Here is a 20668-nt window from a genome sequence, read left to right as displayed (position 1 = left end):
AATGCTTCAAAAGTACTACTAAATAATTAAGATACAAGTGAAAAAAAAAAGAAGAGGTGAAAAGAAATGGAAAGGAACAAAGCCCTGCTTTAAAATATTAGCAACTGTGGGGCACCTGGCTGGCTCAGAGCATGTAACTCCTGATCTCGGGGTTGTGAATTTGAACCCCCACACTGCATGTAGAGATTACTTAAATAAATAAAACTTTAAAAATTTTTAAAAAATAAAAGTGCCACCAACTGTTAACAGATCCTTCATCAAAACACTGCACCCATGAACACTGAGGACTTACTGTGTCTTAACTGGTGCAGGTGTGGGGACTCAGGGATATGCTTTCCCTGATACTCAGGCCCTGCTGGGGACATTCTAGATGGAAAGTGTAATAAGCAAGTGGGAAAGAATAAAGGATCACTCTAACTTAAAAACAGGCTAGACTACCCATGGGTCCAATGAGAAAGGTAACAAATTAGAAGGAACTAGAGCTGTCCCATCACAGCAGTCCTTGAATACTTCTGGAGGCAAGAGATTTTCCTCCAGTGTTTTATTTGCTTAAACTTTGTAATCAGTTGTATACTGTTATGAGAAAACATTATCAGGACCCATCAAAGAGTTGAGGGTAACTGACCAAGGTTTATAAAGCTGAGAAAATGGACTCCCCAGTACTCTTCTAGATTCTGAGCTCCCATCATCTCAAATTTCTACCTTAATTATCTATCTGCCTTAGTCATCCACTCTACCCAACAAATACAACCATTTTACTGTTCCTGAGTGCTTTTTGAAGCAAAAAGCCACTGCTTACAGTTGCTCAGGTTGTGCACTGCACAACCTCAAAGCAGAGCACTATTTAGCTAGACCATGATTGTTATATGGCAGCCCTGAGAGTTTCTAAAAGTTAAAGTTAATCAAAATCTAGACAGTCTCTTTTCATGTGGATTTCACAAGTAGCTTCCCTATTCTACTCAGAATTGTTTTGCTACTCAACATTCCTGATCCAAGCAAGCCCATAAGGACCAGCCTGTTGATAGTAAGGTTTCAAGTCAGTGGCACCCCACTGACCAGAGGCAAAAAGAAAAACACTGATATACATCTTTAAGGCCCCTTGGCATACAATTTCTAGAAGTTCTAAGAAAGCAACAAACGGGATCACAGTGACCACCACAGAGCACCTTCATACACAAAAGAAGTAGGTGAAATTTTACGTGTTTCCTGGGGATACTCGTGGGTTAGAAGCTGGACTTGGTGCTGGGATAGAAGGAAATCTTCAGCTTCTTCTGGAAGGCAGCCACCAGCTTGTACAGAACCCCACATCCACCTTCACCAGGGCCTCCATTGGACCCTGCTATTGAGGCCTGAAGGCCTCCTGAACCCTACAGCTTTGGGGCATCCTTTCACTGGGGAGCCTCAGCCATCTACAGCAAGAGGCCAAGACCACCTCGTCTGTTGCCACCAGAGTCACGGCCGGTCTTACAGGCCAGCAAGATCCTTCTCAGGAGCCCGGCTTTCTTTACCTGGCCTCTTCAGAGACATTACCCTCAGTCACCTGAAAACTGCAACACAGCAAACCTGCATCCAGGAGTCCCTCCAGAGAAGTGTGCCTGGTCTCTCTTATGAATCCCACAGGATTTACAATTCCCTGAGCTGCCCACCACAGACCCATCAATCATTCACCAGACAAGTGATCAAAGCCTGCAGAAGGAACGGGACTAAGCATCTGATGTCCATTGCTTTTTTTTTTTTTAATATAATCTGGAGGAAAATTAATCTTTGTAAATATCTTTTTCTGGTATAACTGAGTTTCAAACAGGTTCTCAAAATAAGAGTGATTTGTTTTTTAGTCCCTATACTTTTTTTTTTTTTTTTTTTTTTGAGAGAGAGAGAGAGAGAAAGAGTGAAGAGGGAGCAGAGAGAGAGAAGGAAAGAGAGAATGTTAAGCAGGCTCCACGTTCAGCTTGGAGGGCAATGCAGAACTCAATCTCACAACTCTGTGGTCATGACCTGAGCCAAAATCAAGAATCAGATCCCTAACCAACAAGCCACACAGGAGCCCCATAACCTCCATACATTTTTAAAATTCAGTGGTTTCGGGGCACCTGGGTGGCTCAGTTGTTGAGCAGCTGCCTTCGGCTCAGGTCATGATCTCAGGGTCCTAGGATCGAGCCCCCCATCAGGCTCCCTGCTCAGCGGGAAGCCTGCATCTCCCTCTCCCACCCTACTGCTTGTTCTTTCTCGCACTGTGTCTCTGTCAAATAAAGAAATAAAATCTTTTTAAAAAATTCAGTAGTTTTGGGGCACCTGAGTGGCTCAGTGGGTTGAGGCCTCTGCCTTCGGCTCAGGTCATGATCCCAGGGTTCTGGGATTGAGCCCCACATCGGGCTCTCTGCTCAGCAGGGAGCCTGCTTCCTCCTCTCTCTGCCTGCCTCTCTGCCTGCTTGCGATCTCTGTCTGTCAGATAAATAAATAAAATCTTTAAAAAAAAATTCAGTAGTTTTTAGCATATTATCCAAGTTGTACAACCATCACCACTACCGAATTCCAGAACATTTCATCACCTCAAAAGGAATCCAGGGCCTATCTTAAATTACTCTTCTGCCCAGGCCATTCTACGACCATAGGCTGTTGACCACTTTGTGTGCCCAGAGAGTATATCCTTGCACTAACCTAAAAGTTTAGCAGTAACTCAAGATGAAATGTGGGAATGCTGGCCAAACTGTATAAACTATTACTAGCATCCCTGTGCTCAGAAACTGGTAGACAAACGCCCCTCAAACCAAGAGAAGCCTGGGTGGCTCAGTCGGTTAAGTGTCTGATTCTTGCTTTCCGCTCAGGTCGTGATCTCAGGGTTGTGAGTTCAAGCCCCACATTGGGCTCTGCGCTGAGCCTGTAGCCTGCTTAAGATTCTCTCTCTCCTTCTCCCTCTGCTCCTTGGCCCCTCGCATGTGTGCATGCACAGACATTCTCTCTCTCTCTCTCAAAAACAGAACAAAGTAAAAACAAAATCCAAGAGAAGCTCTCACAGGAAATTTTAAAAAATCGTATTTAAGTATTCTCTCACTCAGGAGACTTTCTAATAAACCACAGGATCCCTGAAAAAAGAAGCATTTAAAAAGAAAAACCTGGGAGAAGGGTCAGGATCTAAATTCCAGTCTCTCTCGGCAACTCGCCTCCCCTGCTCCACCTTGGCCACATCCTTTAACTGCTCTGGTGCAAAAGGAGGAGGCAACGCGGATAATCACTAAGACTCCTTCCAGCTCTGAGAATCGTGAGTAACAAACGAACAAGCATCACCTCTTAGTCGAAAGGCAGAGTGATTTCTTTAGGTGAGAATTAGTCACCCAAGTCCACCACTAATTCCACAGGGAGCAAATGAGCATGCAGCTCAAGGAGAACCAGCGAACTTTCCAAAGGCTTTGACCAAAACCACTTTGCAAGGGGGAGGGTGCTTTGGGGGCTCGTGAGTATCTCTTGGATGGCAACCTCCTGACGGCATGAAAGAATGACAGGAGGCACGCGCCAAGGCATAGAAGCTGTGGCACAGGTGAGGGGAAACAGGTAGGGTTCACACCATGGGTTTCGTATGATTTTTGTTTTGCCCAGGATAGGTTTTCAACACGAGTGTGCCCAGGGCACTCAACAGCAAACCTCACAGCCAGGAGACAGCCCCAGGCTGTGGGAATGGGCAGAAAACAGCAGGTGTGCATCACAGTGGGAAAGTATGGAATAAGGCTCTGAGAAAAGAAATTCGAGGTATCCTCATGAGACATGGGTTCGGATGGGTCAGATATGACCAAGAAACACCACATCGCTACTGACAGTTTCCTTGGGAGACTAGTTCAAATAATCTGAAACAGCTAAAGGCACCAGCAGAAAGCTGTCATCATTTTGGGCACAACGGGAGCTAGAAAGGGTTTTAGAAATAAGCCAGTTCACCTTTCTCATTTTAACTGAGACTCTGAGGGCTTGGGAAATGCCTTAAGCCCAGCAAACGGCCAACAAACATGGGTTGAAGGAGCCTGACTGATGAAATGTGCATTTCCAGCCATACCGCACACGGATACTATTTTGTGACATTTGGCATCAACTTCAAAACCTTTCAGAGTAAAAAAAAAAAACCACAATGGAACAGAGTATTGCAGGCGATTCCTGAATCCGGGAAACAATTGTAAAATAACCAAGGCAGCCAACAGGGCAAAGGTAAGCTTTAAAATTTGACTTCCTTCATCTGCAATGATGAATATCGTATGATCGCGTATGATAAAAATGTACGAAAGGATGTCAGTCGGCAGTAGGGTGAATCTGAACTTTTCCACCAAATCCTTTCCCACTAGGACTGAGGCAATTCTGGACGTTTGAAGAAGGAACTTTAGAAAAAGAGAAGGTGAGCACTAGTTTATCCAGCAGATAACAAGCCTGTCTGGACAGCTGAGGCTGCACCAGATGAAAACACAGACGACAAAATTCAAGAAGGGGTAAGAATAAATTCATGGGCGATGGATCCACCAGGGGTCATTGAGACCAGTTTCCAGCACGTGGGCCATGCCTAACCCCGGGGCTCCCATCCTGGCAGGCAAACCACGCTCTCTCACAGAATGTCCCTCAGAGATACGACCGGGTCACAGTACTGGGTTGAATGGGCCACAGAAAACAAACTGACTTACCTGTGGGATGAGACGCAAGTCCCAGAAGCACCACGCTGAAAACGAAAGAGCAGAGCAGTAAGAAGTCTTCCCCCAGCACCGAGAAAACAGCAACACACATTTCTGCCCATTTTGCTCAGAAACAGTGAAATCTGCCTAAAAGCTGATTATCCGCAGAGAATGGTCTCACTCATCAGTGAGAGGGTGAGATCTCCTGAGATGCCTCGGTTTTGGGCAAGGGGGCTGACCGTACCCCGTGATGGGCCGAGGACCCACGCCCCACTCCGAGGCCAGCCGTGCGGCCGTTATCACCACACTCACCGAATCTGCCAAGGGTATGTTTAAGCTCAACAAAGCAGACTTTGAATTACAGATTGGTTGCATTAGAAAAACTAGCTGTTGAGCGTGAGGTATGTCTGTTTACCATAAAATTAGTTCTACAGAAGATAAGCTAGATTTCCCACAGAAGACAGCCCACAGAATGATCCATCCCACCCACCATGTGCCTAGAAACTACCTGGACTGATGGGCAATAGAAGCTGAAAAGGATGAAGAGGAGGAGGAGTGTTCCTCTGATGCTGGCCCTGTTGGTCCTTGGTATTCTCCCATCTTCCTCTCTGGAAGCTTCTCCCGTCTCCCAGGAAGCACCCACCCACCGCACCTTCACACTGTCCCGGGTCACCCCGGGGTCACCTTCTTCCATCACAATTCCATGCTGCCCGGCCGGCTATCTGGTTAGAGGTTAGGAATACAACTTTTTATCCAAGGACAGGAGGGAATTTTTAAAAATTTTAATGCCATGGGCGCCTGGGTGGCTCAGTCGGTTAAAGCCTCTGCCTTCAGCTCAGGTCATGATCCCAGAGTCCTGGATCAAGTCCCGCATCAGGCTCTCTGCTCAGCAGGGAGCCTGCTTCTCCGTCTCTCTCTGCCTGACTCTCTGCCTACTTGTGATCTCTGTCTGTCAAATAAATAGAAAATAATAATAAAAATCAAAAAAAATTTTAATGCCAGACAGCCTACTCTGGTCCTTATGCTGGCTGGACATCAGAATACCTCTCTAAGGGGAAGATCCACGCATCAGCTGTTTTCCTCTGTTACACCCCCCAGGTGCCCTCAAGGGCACCGGGATGGAGAACCACCAAAGTCTCTAATCGGTGACATTGTAGGCAGTGTGGAGGACAGTCTGAACAGGGAAGCCACTGTTAGTGTGACAGCGCTGCCCCCTCCCTACCCTGGGGTCAACTCCTTGCACCATTTTGGTTTTTCTTTATTTCTTCCTTTGCTCTGCCCCTAAAGGGCAGGTTCTCTGATGGCTCAGAGGAGGGGCGCCATGCAAAGAGGCAGGAGGAGAGGAAGGTCAGGAGAAAGGCACTGAGAATGTTGGGTCATTCAGAAGTTGTAGGTTTGTTAGTCAGGCCTTACACGTAGCTGCAAAAAACACACACACTACAAACAAGACTGGAGATGATGTCCTGTCCTTCGTTGGCCATCTCTTGTTTCTTTGGCAAACACAGACCCTGTACATACATACCCCATTATTTTATCTCACTGGATCCCCTTTTGGTTACAGCGCCTATGGCAGGATAGAGGAGGGCCCTTTTCTCCCCAAGTATCTCCCAGGGCTTGCTCTGGTATCCCAAATCCCATCACTGGCATCATCCCAAAGGGTGCCCCCAAAATAAAATATTAGGGGACGAAAGTAAGAAGAAATAATTAAATGAAAGAGTTGATCCTCTCATTCCTGTTGGAGTTTGGCAAATCTACTGGCATACCACTCCTAATTCCTACACTGTGACCTCCTATGGGAAAGAACCACATTTTATTCCTTCTGGATCCCAAGTGCCTAGCAGGACGAGACATACGGCAGGCACTGCGTATGTTTTTGAAATTGTAGTTAATCACCTTAGGAGTATTTATGGTGGGCATAGGTTTTACCTTGAAGCTCCCTATATTTCTAAGATTATATGTGACATGTAAACCCTAAGAAAAAATTATATGCCTATAAAAGGCATATCATGACAGACAGCAGACTTTTAAAATGCATTCAACAGCTGTTTAATGACTGTCCAGTCAGTGCCGGCTACTGTTCTAATTTGGGGATATGGCAATGAACAAAACAGAAAACCTTCCTCTCTTTCCTATATAGGAAATGTAATGGGGAAAGAGGAGAAAAATGTGTTCTCTACAAGTTGAAGTCCAATCAAAGTCATAACCTGACAGAACCCCTGTCTATTTCCCTGTGACACACACACACAGTTTCATCTGCAAAACGGTGGGGAGGGGGAGTAGCAGCAAGGAACATATGATAATTTTATATTTAACATTTAATAATGTCTGTGGAAATGGTGTTGGGCATGCATTCCATAATATTCATTCCTTATAAATTACCTAAATTTCTTAAAATTTCTAGACATTCTGTTTATTTTCAGCCCCAGATCCAACCTCCTCTTTTATGCTTTCCTTCATCCATATGCCATATTGCGGCATGGATAGCTCCAACCTCTGGCTTCTGGCTCCTGGTGAGCTCCCTTCTGTCTCCACCTCAGGTCCATTCCACACACTAGGACACGTACTCGTGTGTGGACAGGTGAGCCTGCAAGTCCACCCTCCACGCATACCCTGTCCCCCACTAATATCCTGTCTTTGGACACTTTTTGGGTCTAGGAATGAGCTGGGAAGATAGAAGGCCTGGGAATCAAGCCCAGGACCACTTGAGCAGGGAATTCTAGGTCCTAGGCTAGAAGGGAGAATGTGGGCCCTGGGAAGAAATGTCCCCTTAGCCTTACAGACTTCAGCACCCATGGGGAAAGGCATGCATGGCCTTCTGAACTCTGGAGCCAGAAAGGGTCCCTCTTGCCTGGTCTATGGATAGAACTACAATTTGGTTTTCTCAACTTCTAGTCATCTCACAAATTATTTAGCTTGCCTCTCTGGTAGGCACACTGGCTCAGAACTCTCTAATCAAAATATTATTGGGAACTAAAAATCCGTTAGCTCTAGAAAGATAGGAGTTGTTTCTTGAAAACGTAAGTTATATTTTACCTGAACATATAGTTTAAGTACTGCTGGTCAATGTCGCTAAGGAATTAGAAAAAAAAAAAAAAAAGAGATAAGACATGTAAAATAATAGAAGTGTTTTACATGCACAAAAGAGGCATTATATTCTAGTAAATTATATCTATGGTTAAGTTTCTACATTTAAAAATTGTCAATAAATTATATGAAGCATACTTTATATTCAAAACTTGTTCCTGGCTTGTTTTTAAAAAAACACTTCCTAGTTAATAGTTATCACAAACATTTTCACCTGTGACAGATTATCTCCTACATGTACATTTTCCACTGTGAAAGGAGAGTCAAGTCTCTCAGGCCATTGGACTGGCTCCCAGGGCCACCATATTTGACAGATAAAAATACAGGACACCCAAATAAATCCGAATCTCATAAAAAGAATCCTGCTCAAGTATATTCCAAATATTGCATGGGCCATAGTTACACTAAAAAAAGGGCTCACTACTTCCCTGAAATTCAAATTTAACTGGGCATTCTATATTTTATCTGGCAACTTCGCTGGCTTTTTGCTGCAGAAGCCCTTCACTAAAAGAACAAAAGGTGTTCTAAGGACTGAAAGTCACAGCCTCTGAGAGTATAATCTTCTCCCAGGGATCCTTCTAGTGGCCCCAAAAACCCAGAGGCCAGGGGCCAGTCCGGGGCCTCTGAATCTCCCAGCTGCAGGCCAACCCACACCAGGACTCCTCTCTCTTTAATTGACATTTGTCTGTTATCTGGTGTGTTGACTGCGCAACAGAGCTCTCATTCTACCCCAGCACAGAGCTCAGGACTGGGGGAACTTCTGGGTCTGAACGAAGTCAAGTTAGGAAGGAGCTGAGGAAACAAGAAAAAAGAGTTGGCCTCTGAGCTGGAAGAAGTAAACTGGGGCCCCAAAGCAGCGGGTCACGTAATTTTTATAAAAATGTCATCTGAATAGCTGCCCCTGCAGGAAGAGGCCAGGGGCTCCCCTGCTCCTCACTCACTGCTGAAGTCGGTAGGATCAGGTGCTGGTGGTGCCCGCATGCAAGGGCCCAACAGCAGGAGAAATGGCCCTGGGGGCCCCCGGCTGCCGTGCAGAGCCTCCAGCTGAACAGAACAAGCTCACGACACCGTGGGTCTCACCCCTTTGCTTGAACCGAATAACCCACCACACTGGAAAAGGTTTACCTTAGCGCGCTGGGTTTCCGGGCCTTCTGCAATATCTTATATGCCCCTGAAAACGAAGTGGCGTGTGTTACTGGCACAGGACATTCTGCGTAAGGGGCTGTCCGCACCTGCAGGGAAGCACGGAAGCCACAAGGGCGAGGGCTGCTCTTCCCGAGAGGGTCACTCCCACCCCACTGACAGGGGGCGGCACCACCGCTCTGGAGGGAGTCCAGGATGCCAGTACAGTAATCCCCTGTGATGACTGTTCAGTACAGAGAGGGCTGGGCCGGGAGGGCTCGTGATCAGCAGAAGGACACAGTTCACAGGCAGGTTTCAGCTTCCTTTGCAAGGTGCACGGGAGGAAGGGACACGCGGCATTTCTGAACCATGTGTAGCCAAAGCAGGGCCCTGCTCCCCCTAAGACTCCAGACGGGAAAAACTGAACAGATGACTGGAAATGAAGTCAGATGGCCCTCTTAGTTCCCCTGCTTCCCTCTCTTTGGGTATGCTGCTGAAGGACAGTGTTTCTGACACAAACTTCTGGATCTCTTCTCACCATTTTTAAAGACCAACCAGTGTTTCTCAAGTAGATGTGAGCAAGCAGGCCAGAGCCGTGGTGAGTTAATTAACGTTTGTCGAGAAAAAGAGGAGACTATATCAGAAATGGGAACATTTGAGGAAAACTCCCAAACAAGAAAATCAGATAAGAAAATGCCCATTTAAGTTTAACCTTGACGCCTTGTCTGTAATCTTCCTATCATTCAAGGTCTCCGAAAAGTGGATATATAAAAGGTCTTAAATCATTGAGGCTTTAAGTAAGCGTTGTTTTAAAACTTACCTACACAGAATAAGTGAATTACAGCCCAGAAATATCCACCAGGATCAAACTGTAACACAGGATTTAAAAAATAATAACAGTAAAATGGCTACAAGTAGGGACAAACGGGACCCAGACTGGCCATCAGAAACCCTAAATGTCAGTGAATGGTGCCAAGCCAGGGTACCATGACAGGACTCTGGGGCCTTTGGCCAGTCCATCCTCATTTCTCACCTCGATGCCTATGATATCTTCCTAATAGGGCTCTCTGCCTCCAGCACCCCTTTTCCTGTTCTCCACACTGCCTTCACACTGTGTCTCTACAAGGCTAATCAGATGGTGTCACCTACCGCTTAAAATCATTCAGTAGTCCCCCAGTGACTTCAGGATAAAATCCAAACTCATGGCACCCAAGGATCTCTAGGACAAGTCCCTTCAACCCCCCCCCCAGTCCCATCTACTGTACGTCCCCCAGAGGAAGAACGTGCACCTCCCCGAGCCCGAATGCTTCTCCTACCAACTCAGCTGAAGAGCACTGCCTCTTCTTCCCCTCCTTATTTTTCTCTGTAGAAGTTTATCTCATTTACTACACTCTGTTTGTTTCACATATCATCTGTCTCTTTCTCCACCATCCACTAGCCTATAAATTCCAGAAGGGCAGGAATTTACACAGGGGCATGCACATAGTGCTCACTGAAGCCTGAATCCCAGAAAGGCAGGACACCTCCACGACGGTGCCCACACCTGCTTTCTTCTTCTGGCCATCTGCTCCTCGCCCTCCAAGATTTAGGTCCAGAGAGCAGAGTCCGGCTCTTGCATCAGAAAGATCCCCACTTACTCACTAGCTGGTGACTTGGGGGCCTCGTTACTCTTTAGCTATGCAATGGAGACAATAAAAGTCCTTCTCCTTGGGCAACTGCGAGATTTTGAATAAAATAAAGCACATAAAGCATTGGCCCAGAGCCTGGCACATAGCTGGCTTCCTGTAATGATTAGTTCTTCCTACTTCCCCGGTCCCCCGAGTCTTCTTAGGTGCCGCATGGCATCCCTATCTCCCCACGACAGAGCCCTGGCCTCCCCATGCTATAATTATCTGTTTCTTGTCTGTCCTCCTCTCCTTTGCTCTGACTAGACTCTGACTTCTGCCTGGATGAGGACAATTCTTCTTTGTGTCCCCAGAGCCTGGCTCAGTGCCTGACACTTGATGGGGACTTAATAAATGCTGGGGGAGAAAAGAGAGACGCCAGACCCACCATAAGACGACTATGGGGGGGGGGTGAGGAGGCGGGTCCTCAGGGCCTAATAAGGAAAAACTCAGGGTAACAAAGTGAAAATCACTCTGCAGATGAGGCCCTCGGGATGAAAGGGAAAATCAACATCGCCTCAGTGCACAAGCCTAGGGCAATTTGGGCCGGGGCTTGTGGGTCCTCCAAGCACATACAGAGAGGGCTAATGGCACCCACCATGGCCCCTGGAGCGCAGAGCTCCGCCGAGCTGCCACAGCCCTGAAGAAAAGGCGAAGGCCTGCGGAAAAGGTGTTGACCTGGCCTAGAGGCACCTAGCCTTTGCAGAGGCTGGGGTTCTTCTGATTCCCGGAGGAAGGACTAGGAAGTTCTGCTCATACACAGAAGCTTCAGACCATAAGACACCTGGAAGGCAAAATGAGTGCCCTTGAACTTACCTGGGGGTCATTGAAGGGAAGGCATCCTGCGGCAGCCAGAAGGAAGAGGGCACTGTGCAAAGAGAGATGAAACAGGCAGCTTCACTTTTCAGTATCAAAGGGTTGCCCAGAGAGCATGGAGGCTGAAACACATGGAGTGGAGTGAGCCTGGGGCCGAGCCCCTGCGAGACTCTGCTCCGTGCCCTTCCCTCCTCTGAGAACCCCATTACCTATGCAGTTTTCCACTGCGTGCCCCACTGGGGACCAGACAGTTCCCTCCCTGGGGCTCAGCTGGCCTCATCCCCAGACACGGGCACTTACTTGCAGGACATTTGCAAAACCACAGCTGGCTCACTCGAGAAAAACAGGACGCCCGTGAAACAGGTAATAAGAAATTTTCTAAACTGCAGGTCCCCCCAAATACACAAAAACTAGGTAATCAGACTGCAGTTCTGCCACTTAGGAAAAAGGAAACGCCGTGGAATGCATGTTAAAATCTTTTGCACTTTACCTTCCCCACATGATCAACCTGAACATCTCCAGTGATGGGACAGGTGTGTGCCATATGCCTCCTGATAGGACATACCAAGACGGCCACATCACTCCCGTGGCATTCCTGCCAAATATGCAGAACCCACCTTGTGTGGCCGGTGGCCTGGGGCAGGGGAACCAGTACCGGGCATCCTCAGAGCTGGGACCTCACAGCCCTGGAAGGTCAGCACAACACAGGACACCCTGGGATAAAAGGAGGTCCTCCACTCTGGCCTGCCCTCCTTCTACAGCCTCGCTAGCTTTGATGGCACACACACAAAGGGCCTCTAGAAGACTCCAAGGCAGCAGATTGTCAAGGGACTCTGAGGCAAAGGGTGGGGTGAGTGGAGGGAGGCGGCTGGAAGGGTTTCTGGGACTTCACAGGATTAGGCAGGTTTTAGGCAGGGAGAGGAGAGAAGAACCGTAATAGGTTTGGTGTCTACCTACAGCAGAAGGCTTTATAGGCTACAGGACACTTCCCCATCCACAGGCAATGCATGTTAGAGGTCCTCTTTCACAGACAGCCCCTTGGGGCTGAGAGGAGATGGGGGACAACCAGGTGGGAGACACTGCTTGGTTTCCCACCAAACTTGGCCTCGAGCAACACCAGATTATATCAGGTATTAGTGGGTTTTAATGCCTCTCTTTAACACCTGCTAATCTTTTAAACAAGAGGATGAGTCCTGACAGTGTTGTGTTTTTCTTTTTCCAAGTAGCAGCCTGTAATAAAGGCAAAATAAGAGACTGGATGAAAGCCCAGAAATATTTGAAACAAAAAGTCTTAAATCCATGCGTCAAAGCATTTCTGTTGGTTTTCTATCCTCAGGACTGAGCTTTGGAGCTATAGCCGAGGAGGCCGGAAGCAGCTAGAGAACAGGGTTACAGGTTAGCACATAGCGGGGTGTGGGGACCGGCCTGAGAGTCCAGCCCAGCTCGCGTTTCAGCTGAGGGAATGAGGCACGAAGGGCCATGAAGCCTGCCCTTGGTCACCTTGCTGCAGCCCAAGACCACAACCCAGATCCCTGACCCTGCAGCCAGTGCTTGTTCCACCAAGGGAATCATAAAAACCCAATAAAGTGCAAACATGATTGTAAGCATTTTAAGTCATTTCTGTGTTTTCCATTTTCCTTCTCCCATCAGTATTGCACAACTCTTAGTGAAATTTTGGGCATCAGTGACTGAAATCAAGCATGGGTTATTTTCCCCTTAGGAACAGAATATTACCAAAAAAAAAAAAAAAAAAGAGAGAGAGAGAGAGAGAGAAAGAAAGAGAGTAAAATGTAGCATAAGACACAAAACAGGGGTATTTATCTGTTTATAATAAATTCTGTCAGCTCTCAAATAGGAATCGCTTATCATCATTTAAAATCAGGTTAAGTCTTCTATTTTAGAGGGCTGTGGGTTGTTGTTGTGTTAACTTACCTACAGATCTTTGCAGGAGAAATTTTCTGTATGAAAATAAAAGAAACTTAGAGTTAGTCTGTATAAATCCCCTTTTTCCCCTTAAAAGAAAACATTTAGATCAAGAGGCAAATAAATATTGAGTAAGCTTAATGGGGGCTTAAGAGCTGGCTGCACCTTGGTATTTCTGGAGGCTTTTTCTGCTTGGACCACACAAAGAATGACTCAGAGGTCCAGAGCTGAGTCACTTGGGCAAAGCACTCTGGGTGTGTGGTTTTTCTACCCTCACCCCTGGAACTGGGTTTACTCACAAAACCCCAAAACAAGGCCAGGGCCAAGCCTTCAGATATCTTACACACCAAGAAAGGGAGAGAGAGAAATCGACGGAGACCTGTGGAAGAAGAGAAATCAAGCTTTCGTTCAGTTTCTATTCCAATCTGCCTCCTCATGTTTGCTTTTCATTGATCCAGCCCTGACTCTGAGCAGTGTTGTAAGTTCTCTGGGATGATGCACAAAGGAAGAAACAGGAAAAAGGAGAAGGGACAGTTGACTCCACCCCTAGAGAGAGAGAAAGGGCAGATTGGGGAAATCTAAACTTGGCATTTAAAATGCACTGAAATGAAGAAATTCTAATGCAGGCCCTACCTTTATCCTCTCCTTTTTATTAGTCTTTTTAAAAAAATATATTTATTTATTTATTTAGAGAGTGAGAGGGTGAGCAGCTGGCAAGGGGAGTGGCAGGGGGAGAGGGAGAGAGAGAATCTCAGGTTGACTCCATGCCCTGCCCAGAGCCCGATGTGGGGCTCAATCTCATGACCCTGAGATCATGACCTGAGCTGAAACCGAGAGTTGGATCTTCAATCGACGGAATTACCCAGGCGGCCCATCGTTTTTATTAGTCATTTTATTGGAATTAGTTCTTTGCACTCAGGTATAAAGTTATAAACAAAGAAGCATAGATGTTTCTATATTTGGTAGAGGAAATAACATTAATTCTGGACATTTCAAAAGGATTACTTTGCTAGTTGGGGACAATCTACAGCTTTTTGACTTTAACTCTTGAAAGGGAAGTATGAATGGGGTGCCTGGGTGGCTCAGTCGTTAAGCGTCTGCCTTCAGCTCAGATCATGATCGCAGGGTCCTGGGATCGAGCCCTGCATCGGGCTCCCTGCTCCACCGGAAGCCTACTTCTCCCTCTCCCACTCCCCCTGCTTGTGTTCCCTCTCTCACTGTGTCTCTGTCAAGTAAATAAAATCTTTAAAAAAAAAAAAAAGTGAGGTATGAATATAGTGTTTAAAAACGAAGCACTCAAAGGACACCTGGGTGGCTCAGTTGATTAAGCATCTGCCTTCAGCTCAGGTCAGGATCCCAGAGTTCTGGGATCAAGTCCCATGTTGGGCTCCTTGCTCAGCAGGGAGCCTGCTTCTCCCTCGGCCTGCTACTTGCCCTGCTTGTGCTCTCACTCTCTAACAAATAAATAAAATAAAATCTTTTAAAAAAATAAAAATGAAGCACTCAAAAGGTAAAAACTTCCAGTTACAAAAGACATCCCCCAGTCTTGGGGATGTCATGTACAACATAGGGACTAGAGTTACTAATACCATACTGCAGATTCACAAGTCGCGAAGAGAGTAGATCTTGAAATTACTCACCAGAAGAAAACAATTTTTATAACTACATATGGTGATGGATGCTAACTAGACTTATGGTGATCACTTGCAAGATATATAAATATCAAGCCATTATGTTGACACCTGAAACAAATATGATGTTATAGGTCAATCGTACCTTCGTATTTTAAAAAATGCGGAGACTGACAAGGTAACATGGTTTGCTATGAAGCCCCTATTCAGTTTTCATGCATTACTAAATAATCCCGTTTGCACTGTTTTCATAAATAGATCCTGTTTGTGTGCAAAGCAGTGGCTTGCATCTCTAACTCCTTTCCTCTCATCGCTGTGGAACCTGCCTCAGCTGGCGGTGCCAACCTTGACTCCACTGCCACCTGGTGGGGGCCCATCCCTACAGTACAGAAAGGATGACCCAAAAGGGTGACCTGGCTCAGGGCACCTGGAGAAGTGCCCCATGGTGGAAAAATGTGTCACTAAAAGATTCTGGGCTAATTTGCGACAACGTGGATGGAACTAGAGGGTATTATGCTGAGAGAAATAAGTCAATCAGAGAAAGACAATTATCATATGATCTCCCTGATATGAGGAAGCTGAGAGGCAACGTGGGGGGTTTGGGGAGTAGGAAAGGAATAAATGAAACAAGATGGGATGGGGAGACAGACCATAAGAGACTCTTAATCTCACAAAACAAACTGAGGGTTACTGGGGGGAGGAGGGTAGGGAGAGAGAGGGTGGCTGGGTTATGGACATTGGGGAGGGTATGTGCTAAGGTGAGTGCTGTGAAGTGCGTAAACCTGGCGATTCACAGACCTGTACTCCTGGGCCTAATAATACATTATATGTTAATAAAAAAAATTTTAAAATTTAAAAAGGAATTAAAAAAAAAGATTCCGGGCTAAAGGCAATCAACATCTCCATAGCTGGGCGGGAAAGCAGGAACAGACAGGACAGAGCTAAAGAGCATGTTCCAGCTGGTCCGTGTGTAGTAACAGGTGCACCCAGAAACCGTCTGGGGGCTTCTGTCACTGGGCAGCAGATCAATACAGTGCCCAGAATAGTTCACCCATTCCACAGAGGAAGGCTGCTTTTTTATTGTAAACGCCTCCAGAACCTGAGATACGGAGATGAGAACAAGCATTAGATGCATTACTGAGCTCCGCTTCCTGGGGCTCTGAAAACAACTCAGGAGTTAACGTCAGGCATTCACCTTTTGAGGCTCCTCAGTCTGAAAGTCACCCAGGGGTAAGGCCTAGTGATATGTCAGTGACCTAAAGGGTCAGTGTAAGTTCTCAAGTCACATCAACAAAAATAACAATAAATAACTAACATTCCAGGGGGGTGAGCTAACTTCCTCTGAGGATGAAATACTCTGTGCCAGGGTTGTTCTAGGCCCCAACGTGTATTGACTTATTTCATTATGGGTTATTTACGTCTCAGGTTCTATCATACAGAGGCAGACACCAAGGTTGGGGAAGTCAGCGAAGTTGCCCAAGCTCCCAGGGTCTGAGCTTCAGTGATCTAGCCCCGGAGCCTGACCTTTTATGACACTATTCTGCCGCCACCAGCCCACCAGTCCTGCAGGGACACCCTGCCAGCCCTTTCAGATGCCTACCTTCACCGGCTGCATCCTCTGCTTGCCGAGTGCCCTCTCTCCCTGCACTTTGAAAATTCCTACCAGCCGCAGGACTGGGTTCAAATCCTGCCCCTGGCCCTTCTAAGCAGACTTACGTCAGTCCACCTACACCCCTGTTCCAACCCATATGGCATTCTACAGGCATACAGTGTGTGTTTACGTGTTGGCTCCTCCATTCAGCTGAGTCCCGTGAGGGTGATCAGTGTGTACTGTAGAGCTCCACAGCTACAGGCCTAGCCAGATGTTTGATGTTTAATAAATGGGGAACAAACGAACAAAAGGATGAACAGCAGCATTCTCATGTTCAGCTGTGACAAGTCTATTTGCAAGGTAGCGAGACTAATTCTATAAGCCCCTTATTACCTTAGAGTCAAATTACATGTGCGTGTGTTTGCGCGTGCAAGCACAGAGAGCCATGGATGGTGACCACGAACCACAGCCCCAGACAGAGCTTATCCTTATAACCTGGGAATGAGGTCCCGAGGAGGCCAACCTTCCTCTCTGGAGAGGAGCCTGGTGAAACTGACACACACTGGACAAAACAGGCCTGAAGGTGAGTCACAGGTGAAGTCTAAGAGATGTCACACAGCTGTGCTCCTGGTAACATCTAGTCACTTTGTTGAGGCTCCAGGCTAAATGATCAGGAACGTGAATCCTATGGGAACAGGTCACAGCCAATCTTCCATGTCATCGCAGAGCCAATTTTAATGCCAACCTACTAGAAACCACCTGCAAGTCTAGAAACAGGGATTGGCCAACACATCATGTTCCATGTGGAGTGGAATGAGGACACGAATAGAGATTCCTGACAAAGCGATCAGTGGAAAATGGGATATGTTATATCATTTGTGGCAGTATGTCTACACATGTACATTGGGAAAAAGTCTGACACAATAGAGTAGTATCCTGTGCGAAGTAAGATCACAGTTGATTTCTGGGACCTTCTTCCTCTGCATGTTCTACAAATTACTATAGTTTATTACATTCATAAAGGAAAGAAAGATTTTTTTTAAATGACTAAATAAGTACATAATTCAAGCAACTATTTCCTAATTTACCTTGACAAGAAATGATATTGTTTATAAAGGAAATAACTAACAAAACTAAAAGACAACCTACAGAATGGGAGAAGATATTTGCAAGTGACACATCTGACAAAGGGTTAGTATCCAAAATATATAAAGAACTTTTACAACTCAACACCCAAAAAACAAATAATCTGATTAAAAATGGGCAGAAGTCACGGACAGACATTTCTCAAAGAAGACACAGAGATGGCATGAAAAGATGCCCAATGTTCTCGATATCAGGGAAATGCAAATCAAAACCACATTAAGATACACCTCACACCTGTCAGAATGGCTAGAATCAAGAACACAAGAAACAAGTGCTCGCGAGGATGTGGAGAAAAAGGAGCCCTCATGCTTCTCTGGTGGGAATGCAAACTGGTGCAGCCACCGTGGAAAACAGTAGGGAGGTTCCTTAAAACATTAAAAATAGAATTACCGTATGATCCAGTAATTCTACTACTGAGTATTTACCCAAAGAATATGAAAACACCAACTTGAAAAATATATATTTGCACCCCCACGGTTATTGCAGCATTTTTTTACATTTACATTTACATTGGCATTTACAACAGCCAAATTATGGAAGCAGCCCAATATCCATCAACAGACGAATGGATAAAGAAGAAGTGGTGTAGGGGTGCTGGGTGGCTCAGTGGGTTAAAGCCTCTGCCTTCGGCTCAGGTCATGATCTCAGGGTCCTGGGATTGAGTCCCGCATCGGGCTCTCTGCTCAGAGGGGAGCCTGCTTCCTCCTCTCTCTCTGCCTGCCTCTGCCTACTTGTGATCTCTGTCTGCCAAATAAATAAATAAAATCTTTAAAAAAAAAGAAGAAGAAGAAGAAGAAGTGGTGTATATACTTACAACAGAATATTACTCAGCCAAAGAGAAGAATGAAATCTTGTCGTTTGTGACAGCGTGGATGGAGCTAGAGAGTGTAATTCTAAGTGAAATCCATCAGAGAAAGACAACTACCACAAGTATAACGTAAGAAATAGACAAACAAAAACATAGAAAAAAAGATAAAGCAAAAAACAGACTTTTAACTATAGAGAACAAACTGGTGGTTACCAGAGGGGGTGGAGGATGGGGGAAATAGGTGAAGGGGATTAAGGGTGCACTTATCATGATGAGCCCGGAGTAATGTATAGAATTGTTGAATCACTGTATTGTACACCTGAAACTAATATAACACTGTATGTTAACTGTACTGGAATTAAAACTAAAAAAAAAAAAGAAGTGATGTTGTTTAGTGTTAGGGATGAAATGGAGATGAAGATTCAAAATATTCTGGTTTATCCAATTTCTTCCAAGGACAGGTCCTCTCAGCCTGGAAGACTGGCCCCTGGTCTCTGCCTGATGGAAATACCCCCGAGGATGCTCTGACCTGTCTCCTACACTCAACCTCGCCTATGTGATCCGACTGGTCCATCAGGAAGCGACATCCTGCAGAGATGCCTGGATCTCTTCCCCAGACCAGGTAAATCTTCATTTTCAATTCACAACAAAAGTATTCACTTTGTAGACAGGAAGCATGAGTCCCTCTCCCAGAAGCTGAGCATCTTGGGGAGTTTCTGACATTCAGTGACTAGTTCGTGAATGTTCAGCTCGGCAGCGGTCCTGGGGCTGGACTCAAGGGCTACAAAGACAACAACCATGTGGTCCCTGCAGAGGAGGGGACTCAGAGGCAGCAGGGAGAGACCCAGGGAAACTCCAACCTCATTGCACTGAACCGCAGATGCCCCAAGTATAAAATTCCCCATTCTTTTATATATTATTAAGAAAGAAAGCATTTGACCTGGGCACACCACTGATTGTAGAAGCATCCCGACTGCAGACAGTGAATATTTTTTTAACGTGAGGAAAAGGAGCACATGTTAGAATTAATGAAATACGGAAATCACAAGGTGGTGTGATAAGTCAACTGTTTGAGAGAGGTGCTTATGCTCCTTAAGGTGTCCAAGGTGTCAGGCTCCAACTGCACACACACCAACCTCAAATACCGAGGGCCTCCCTCGTGAGAACTCGAGAGTTGCCACCACGCCCCCTCTCACCTCCTGCAGTCCTGTCTCCCCCACCATAAATCTGATCTGTCCGTCTGGCCTTTTACACCCAAACCCGTCTCCCACTGCACGCAGCATACACCCCAAATTCCTTGCTCGGCATCGAAGGCTCGTCTTAAGTCTCCAGCCTCATCCTCAGCCCTCCTCTCTCTCTTATCAAACGCCAGCTGCACTGACCCAGAGTGACCTCTGCAGAGTCCCTTCCGACATCTGGTCCTCTGCATCTGCTGCTTCCTCTTCCTGGGAGCCCTCCCCTGCACCCCACCTGCTGAACTCCTGCTCAGCTTTTGTCTGTGTTTGAATGTCACTTCCCCATAGGGGACTCTGTGGCCATACAATCCGGCAGGTGGGTGTCACAATGTGCTCAGCTGACATTCCCAAAGAACAGCCCAGAGCAGCAAGACCATGCCCTTTGCTCACTACAGGAGACCCAGAGCCTGGCACGGTGGGTGTATACACAGGTACGTAAATATAGTCACAATGAATGAGTGGGTGCTTGAAGAGGTTCTCTGACTGATCACAGAAAAGAACACATCACGACATGGTCTAGGAAAAACGACGAGTTTTGTTGTGGCTGGATTTTCTAAAACCTGAGAGGTGTATGGAATCTTTGCATGCCTCCACACAGGTCAGGGGCAGCTCCCACGTACATGGGAGGACAAGATCAGATCTGTTTCAGAAGGTCACCTGGGTGCAGTGTGGAGGAAGGGGAGCATGGGGAGAGGCAAGGAAACCGGCCAGGCACACAGCACATCCGGCAGGCGAAGGCAGGTGATGGCGTGCACAGAACACAATTAGATAACCATCTAAGCCAGGACTGATCACCCCGGGCCCTACTTGGCTGCTCGAGGGCCCAGGGGAGCAAGATCTCATTTGGCCCCTAGCCAGGTAGCCCTAAAAAACAGATGAGGGCCTGACCCAAGGTGGGAGCAGAGTGGGAATGGAGATGAGGGGACAGATTCAGAAATAGAGTGTAGGGGGAAGGATGACGAGACCAGGACTCAAAGAGGACCCCTATGCTTCTGACTTGGGTGG

The 20668-nt window shown here is 46.5% G+C and overlaps 1 protein-coding gene across 1 annotated transcript in view; it reads right to left on the bottom strand.

Annotated features, from left to right (window-relative positions):
• Window positions 1-20668, bottom strand: part of TMEM241 (transmembrane protein 241) — a 113387-nt gene that overhangs the window by 51906 nt on the left and 40813 nt on the right. The window contains exons 6-11 of the mRNA XM_080821296.1: window positions 13262-13287; window positions 11330-11381; window positions 9670-9718; window positions 8853-8898; window positions 7677-7712; window positions 4656-4690 (exon numbers count right to left, since the gene is read on the bottom strand). Of these exons, the coding sequence (XP_080677422.1) occupies window positions 4656-4690; window positions 7677-7712; window positions 8853-8898; window positions 9670-9718; window positions 11330-11381; window positions 13262-13287 (244 nt within the window). The remainder of the gene's footprint in view (window positions 1-4655; window positions 4691-7676; window positions 7713-8852; window positions 8899-9669; window positions 9719-11329; window positions 11382-13261; window positions 13288-20668) is intronic.

Source organism: Martes martes (assembly GCF_963455335.1).
Source record: "Martes martes genome assembly, chromosome: 13".
NCBI classification, from domain to species: Eukaryota; Metazoa; Chordata; class Mammalia; order Carnivora; family Mustelidae; genus Martes; species Martes martes.
Note: the sequence above shows the minus strand (reverse complement) of the source record. Positions and strands in the feature narration are given on the sequence as shown.